The sequence below is a fragment of the Salvelinus fontinalis genome, unplaced genomic scaffold (genome assembly GCF_029448725.1).
Source record: "Salvelinus fontinalis isolate EN_2023a unplaced genomic scaffold, ASM2944872v1 scaffold_0041, whole genome shotgun sequence".
Taxonomy (NCBI): Eukaryota; Metazoa; Chordata; class Actinopteri; order Salmoniformes; family Salmonidae; genus Salvelinus; species Salvelinus fontinalis.
In genome coordinates, this window is record NW_026600250.1 from 634,830 (window position 1) to 642,022 (window position 7,193).

Genomic DNA, 7,193 nt, shown 5'->3' on the forward strand with positions numbered 1-7,193 from the left:
CACTTGGATACAACCTACTGTAACCTACTGGCATGAACTAGAGAGTTACAACCTACTGTAACCTACTGGCATTACCTAGAGAGATACAACATACTGTAACCTACTGGCATGACCTAGAGAGATACAACCTACTGTAGCCTACTGGCATGACCTAAAGAGATACAACCTACTGTAGCCTACTGGCATGACCTAGAGAGATACAACCTACTGTAGCCTACTGGCATGACCTAGAGAGATACAACCTACTGTAGCCTACTGGCATGACCTAGAGAGTTACAACCTACTGTAACCTACTGGCATGACCTAGAGAGTTACAACCTACTGTAACCTACTGGCATGACCTAGAGCGTTACAACCTACTGTAACCTACTGGCTTGACCTAGAGAGCTAAAGTTGTAAAATTCCTGGATTTTAAATGAATATTTTCCAGTAATAATGATAATTTGTATCTTCCTATCCACATTTGGGATCCCTCTCCTTTGTCGTCCTCTCTACACCAATAATAGACAACTACTATGAGTCTCCCAATCACGGCCGGATGTGATACAGCCTGGATTGGAACCAGGGACTGTAGTGACACCTCTTGCAGTGGCTTAGACCGCTGCATCCGTGTGTGTGTTAACTATTAGAATGCTGTACTAGAATGCTTAAAAGGCCGCTAAAATTTTAAATATCGGTTATCGGTATCGTTTTTTGGGGCAAGGAAAATTTTGGCAAAAAAATGTGATATCGGTGCATCCCATTCTAAAAATGTTTTTTTTTTTTTTTTTTTACCCTCATCAATCTACACACAATACCCCATAATGCCATCACAATACCCCTTATAAATCAGGTTGTTCGTGCTGTTGAAACTAACACAACTAAAAAAACACATGGAAATGGGAGATATCTTTAACCTCACTGGTTAGAGGACAACCTGCAGAAGACAGTCAGCTACATTTTAGAGTGATGCATTTAAATTTAGGGGTTGCAAAACAAAGGAACGCAACACTTATTTGTCATAACTAATCTATATCATGCTAAAATCATTTGTGCTACAGGAGGGAGATGATGTTGCACTTCCTGTTAAAACTAACAGCTGAAAAACCACACGGAATCTGGGAGTAATGTGTACATCACTGGTTAGAGGACAACTTGTAGAAAACAGCTCGCTACATTTTGAGGTGTTCCATTTTGATTCAAGTGGGTCACCAACATGGTAAGTGTAACACAGCTCTTTTTGTGTTAGTCACTTTTTGTTAAATCACATAAATAGTACTCTTTCAATTCAGAGCCTGGATTTTCCCCCTGAGGCTAATATCCATATCATGCTGAAATCAATAGAACAGGGGACAAACGTTTAGGGTTCTACATTGTGACATCATTAAAATACTCCTACTACAATGTTAAAACATTCTACATTGTGACATCATTAAAATACTCCTACTACAATGTTAAAACATTCTACATTGTGACATCATTAAAATACTCCTACTACAATGTTAAAACATTCTACATTGTGACATCATTAAAATACTCCTACTACAATGTTAAAACATTCTACATTGTGAATAAATTTCATTGATATCATGAAACAACTCCTTCATGTATGTATTTACTAATATTTGACCAGAGATCTTTTATCAGATTATCTCTGGTCACAGCTATGAGATTTCTCTTCTATGTGTGTTCTCTGGTGTTGAGTCAGCTGGCCAGATTGACCAAAACTTTTCCCACATTTACCACAGATAAAAGATTTCTCTTCTGTGTGTGTGCTCTGGTGTTGAGTCAGATGGCTAGCTTGAACAAAACTCTTCCCACATTGATCACAGCTATACGATTTCTCTCCTGTGTGTTTTCTCTGGTGTACTGTCAGATAGCTAGATATAGTAAAACTCTTCCCACATTTATCACAGATAAAAGGTTTTTCTCCTGTGTGTTTTCTCTGGTGTTGAGTCAGATGGCTAGCTTGAGCAAAACTTTCCCCACATTGATCACAGCTATAAGGTTTCTCTCCTGTGTGTGTTCTCTGGTGCACTGTCAGATCACTAGATTGACAAAAACTCTTCCCACATTGATTACAGCTATAAGGTTTCTCTCCTGTGTGTGTTCTCTGGTGTAATGTCAGATGGCCAGATCTAGTAAAACTCTTCCCACATTGATCACAGCCATAAGATTTATCTCCTGTGTGTATTCTCTGGTGTATAGTTAGATAGCTAGAACTAGTAAAACTGTTCCCACATTGATCACAACTATAAGGTTTCTCTCCTGTGTGTATTCTCTGGTGTATAGTAAGATAGCTAGATCTAGTAAAACTCTTCCCACATTGATCACAGCCATAAGGTTTCTCTCCTGTGTGTGTTCTCTGGTGTAATGTCAGATGGCCAGATCTAGTAAAACTCTTCCCACATTGATCACAGCTATAAGGTTTCTCTCCTGTGTGTGTTCTTTGGTGTAAAGTCAGAGAGCCAGATGTAGTAAAACTCTTCCCACATTGATCACAGCTATAAGGTTTATCTCCTGTGTGTCTTCTCTGGTGCACTCTCAGAGGGCCAGATGTAGTAAAACTCTTCCCACATTGAACACAGCTATAAGGTTTCTCTCCTGTGTGGATTCTCTGATGAATTGTAATGCCTGATGAGGTGAATCTCTTCCCACAGTCAGAGCAGCAGTGAGTTCTCTTCCCTGTGGATCTCTGCAGGTGTTTATTGAGGCGTTCTGATCTGGAGAGACTCTTCTCTGCCTCGTCAGCATCATGAGGTTGTTGAGGCTCCCCAGAGGATCCACGACTGTCCCGTCTCTCTCCTGTGCGAACAACAAAGTCAGATGATTAAAGGCCCACAACAGTGGAAATCCACTGTAAAAGGTGATGCCAACAGCATAGCCATGATGTTGTACAACAATTGACATCTGTAATGAATGTTAAAATTATTTGACAATTGTCTTAAAATGAGCAAGAATAGTCATATTTTAGTAGTAACATCGATGATTGTAGAGTAGATATAAGTTATTCATGTTGTTGAAACTCTAAGCAGTGTGCCAGAACACTTTTGGTCTCTAATATAGGCCCCTTTCTGTGTTTAATACAATTGCGGCACGAGGGCGATGCACATGCAATTTGGTTGTAGAAACTCCTCCCTGCTAATGAGGAAACCACTAGTTATGGATGTAGTATATCTTAAATGGTGAGCAAAGATTTCAGTTTTTCAGTGTATTCTGAATGTGAATGGGGGAAAACTCAGGGGAGTGCATTTCACACTACTTTGGATTATAATTTTAAGGTTCGTTAGAATATCCTGTGTAATATAATGTTTGCTACAGTATTAAGAAATATGTTTAATTATTGAAGAATCGCGTTAATGACAGTATCTATTTGGGTGTTGTCAATCAATCAATCAATCAAGTTTATTTTATATAGCCCTTCGTACATCAGCTAATATCTCGAAGTGCTGTACAGAAACCCAGCCTAAAACCCCAAACAGCAAGCAATGCAGGTGTAGAAGCACGGTGGCTAGGAAAAACTCCCTAGAAAGGCCAAAACCTAGGAAGAAACCTAGAGAGGAACCAGGCTATGAGGGGTGGCCAGTCCTCTTCTGGCTGTGCCGGGTGGAGATTATAACAGAACATGGCCAAGATGTTCAAAATGTTCATAAGTGACAAGCATGGTCAAATAATGATCAGGAATAAATGTCAATTGGCTTTTCATAGTCAATAAAGTTATGATTTTTTAAAATGTATTTTTAATTACATTTTTCCCCCACCTTTATTTAACCAGCTGGCCAGTTGAGAACAAGTTCTCATTCACAACTGCGACCTGGCCAAGAAAAATCAAAGCAGTGCAACAAAAAAACAACACAGAGTTACACATGGGATAAACAAAAGTACAGTCAATAACACAATAGAAAAATCTATATACAGTGTGATGGAGTAAGGAGGTAAGGCAATAAACAGGCCATGCTATGGGTGGGTGTTGCTATGGTGACCAGTGAGCTGAGTTAAGGCGGAGCGTTACCTAGCAAAGACTTATAGATGACCTGGAGCCAGTGGGTTTAGCGATGAATATGTAGCGAGGACCAGCCAACGAGGCTTTGGTGACAAAACGGATGGCACTGTGATAGACTACATCCAGTTTGCTGAGTAGAGTGTTGGAGGCTATTTTGTAAATGACATCACTGAAGTAAAGTATCGGCAGGATAGTCAGTTTTACGAGGGTATGTTTGGCAGCGTGAGTTTAGGAGGCTTTGTTGCGAAATAGGAAGCAGATTCTAGATTTAATTTGGGATTGGAGATGTTTAATGTGAGTCTGGAAGGAGAGTTTACAGTCTAAGCAGATACCTAGGTAATTGTAGTTGTCCACATATTCTAAGTCAGAACCGTCCAGAGTAGTGATGCTAGTCGGGCGGATGCGGGCAGCGATCGGTTGAAGAGCATTTAGTTTTACTAGCGTTTAAGAGCAGTTGGAGGCCATGGAAGGAGAGTTGTATGACACTGTGTTAACAAACCTCCAAATGAGCTTCAGTGTCCACAGAAGGGCCAGATGTATACAGAATGGTGTCGTCTGCGTCGATGTGGATCAGAGAATCACCCGCAGCAAGAGCGACATCATTGATATATACAGAGAAAAGAGTCGGCCCGAGAATTGAACCCTGTGGCACCCCCATAGAGACTGCCAGAGGTCTGGACAACAGGCCCTCCGATTTGACACACTGAACTCTATCTGAGAAGTAGTTGGTGAAGCAGGCGAGGCAGTCATTTGAGAAACCAAGGCTGTTGAGTCTGCCGATAAGAATGTGGTGATTGACAGAGTCGAAAGCCTTGCCTTAACATTTAACACTAGACACCTCATAGTGAGCTACAGGTAGGAATCAGCAATGAATCCCAATAATGAGACACCTCTGGGGAGGGGTGTCAGCAATTTAAAAAAAATATATATATCTTTTTTTAAATATATACACTGGGGAGAACAAGTATTTGATACACTGCCGATTTTGCAGGTTTTCCTACTTACAAAGCATGTAGAGGTCTGTAATTTTTATCATAGGTACACTTCAACTGTGAGAGACGGAATCTAAAACAAAAATCCAGAAAATCACGTTGTATGATTAGGTAATTAATTTGCATTTTATTGCATGACATAAGTATTTGATCACCTACCAACCAGTAAGAATTCCGGCTCTCACAGACCTGTTAGTTTTTCTTTAAGAAGCCCTCCTGTTCTCCACTCATTACCTGTATTAACTGCAACTGTTTGAACTCGTTACCTTTACAAAAAAACACCTGTCCACACACTCAATCAAACAGACTCCAACCTCTCCACAATGGCCAGGACCAGAGAGCTGTGTAAGGACATCAGTGATACAATTGTAGACCTGCACAAGGCTGGGATGGGCTACAGGACAATAGGCAAGCAGCTTGGTGAGAAGGCAACAACTGTTGGCGCAATTATTAGAAAATGGAAGAATTTAAAGATGACGGTCAATCACCCTTGGTCTGGGGCTACATGCAAGATCTCACCTCGTGGGGCATCAATGATCATGAGGAAGGTGAGGGATCAGCCCAGAACTACACGGCAGGACCTGGTCAATGACCTGAAGAGAGCTGGAACCACAGTCTCAAAGAAAACCATTAGTAACACACTACGCCGTCATGGATTAAAATCCTGCAGCGCACGCAAGTTCCCCCTGCTCAAGCCAGCGCATGTCCAGGCCCGTCTGAAGTTTTCCAATGACCATCTGGATGATCCAGAGGAGGAGTGGGAGAAGGTCATGTGGTCTGATGAGACAAAAATAAAGCTTTTTGGTCTAAACTCCACTCGCCGTGTTTGGAGGAAGAAGAAGGATGAGTACAACCCCAAGAACACCATCCCAACCGTGAAGCATGGAGGTGGAAACATCATTCTTTTGGGATGCTTTTCTGCAAAGGGGACAGGTTGACTGCACCGTATTGAGGGGAGGATGGATGGGGCCATGTATCGCGAGATCTTTGCCAACAACCTCCTTCCCTCAGTAAGAGCATTGAAGATGGGTCGTGGCTGGGTCTTCCAGCATGACAACGACCCGAAACACACAGCCAGGGAAACTAAGGAGTGGCTCCGTAAAAAGCATCTGAAGGTCCTGGAGTGGCCTAGGCAGTCTCCAGACCTGAACCCAATATAAAACCCTACCTGAGCGACAAGACTCACCTTGTCGCTCAGGTAGGGTATCAGCCTGAGCTATTTAAAAACACGTTTTCAACATTTCAAGATAGCAGTTAGTTTAGTTTGATGTAAATAAAGATAGCTGAGAAGTGGGACTGTGTCATTGTTTCTGACAAGATCTCTCATTGATCTCGGGTTCAGCCACCAGGGGGCACCAAACCTCTTTGAAAAGTTCATGTGAATAGTTACCACTTCTCAGGAGATGATAGACTTAGCCTTTCAAATGTTTTGTAATGATGGGATGGCTATTGAGCAGAACTTTAAAACCTGGTTTTCTTGTATGTACCAGTTCATGAAATCACACATTTGACCTTTATGCTCACTGAGTCTGTACATAGTCAAAGCTTTCCTTATGTTTGGGTCAGTCACAGTGGTCAGGTATTCTGCCACTGTGTACTCTCTGTTTAGGGCCAAATAGCATTCTAGTTTTCTCTGTTTTTTTGTTAATTCTTTCCAATGTGTCAAGTAATTATCTTTTTGTTTTCTCATGATTTGGTTGGGTCTAATTGTGCTGTTGTCCAAGGGCTCTGTGGGGTGTGTTTATGTTTGTGAACAGAGCACAATGACCAGCTTGCTTAGGGGACTCTTCTCCAGGTTCATCTCTCTGTAGGTGATGGCTTTGTTAATGGCCCATACCCTCCCCATCACCAATCAGCCCTGCCATTGTTTGTATTCATACTGTTTTGTAAAGAATGGCTTCTTGTCTTTTAGGTTGTATTCCACTGGGAAAGTGATTACAGTTTTCCTCAGTCGCTTTGGTGCATTTCTTAGATCAAAAGTGCAATTCTTGATACGACTTGTACAAATTCCAAATCATCTAGTCACTTGTGCACATCATTAAAGCAATTTCTTATTCCTTTGAATAAATTGCAATTGATAATGTACAAGTGTCAGCTTTTTTCCACATTATCAATTGCTCACGTCATGTTGATCAAAATTTAGTATATGGTTCTCTGTTGAATAGTCTTACCCCTCAAAACATCTAGGCATTAGTTCCTTGCATAAGCCATTACATGCA

General features: G+C 41.3%; 1 protein-coding gene across 1 annotated transcript; it reads right to left on the reverse strand.

The window, feature by feature from the left end:
* Positions 1-831: 831 nt before the first annotated feature.
* On the reverse strand, positions 832-4,825 carry LOC129842465 (zinc finger protein 239-like). Its single transcript, XM_055911030.1, has 2 exons — positions 4,821-4,825; positions 832-2,783 (listed from the first exon to the last, which is right to left on the reverse strand). Exons 1-2 carry the CDS (start codon positions 4,823-4,825, stop codon positions 1,628-1,630), a joined length of 1,161 nt encoding a protein of 386 aa, XP_055767005.1. The 3' UTR covers positions 832-1,627.
* Positions 4,826-7,193: the final 2,368 nt, after the last annotated feature.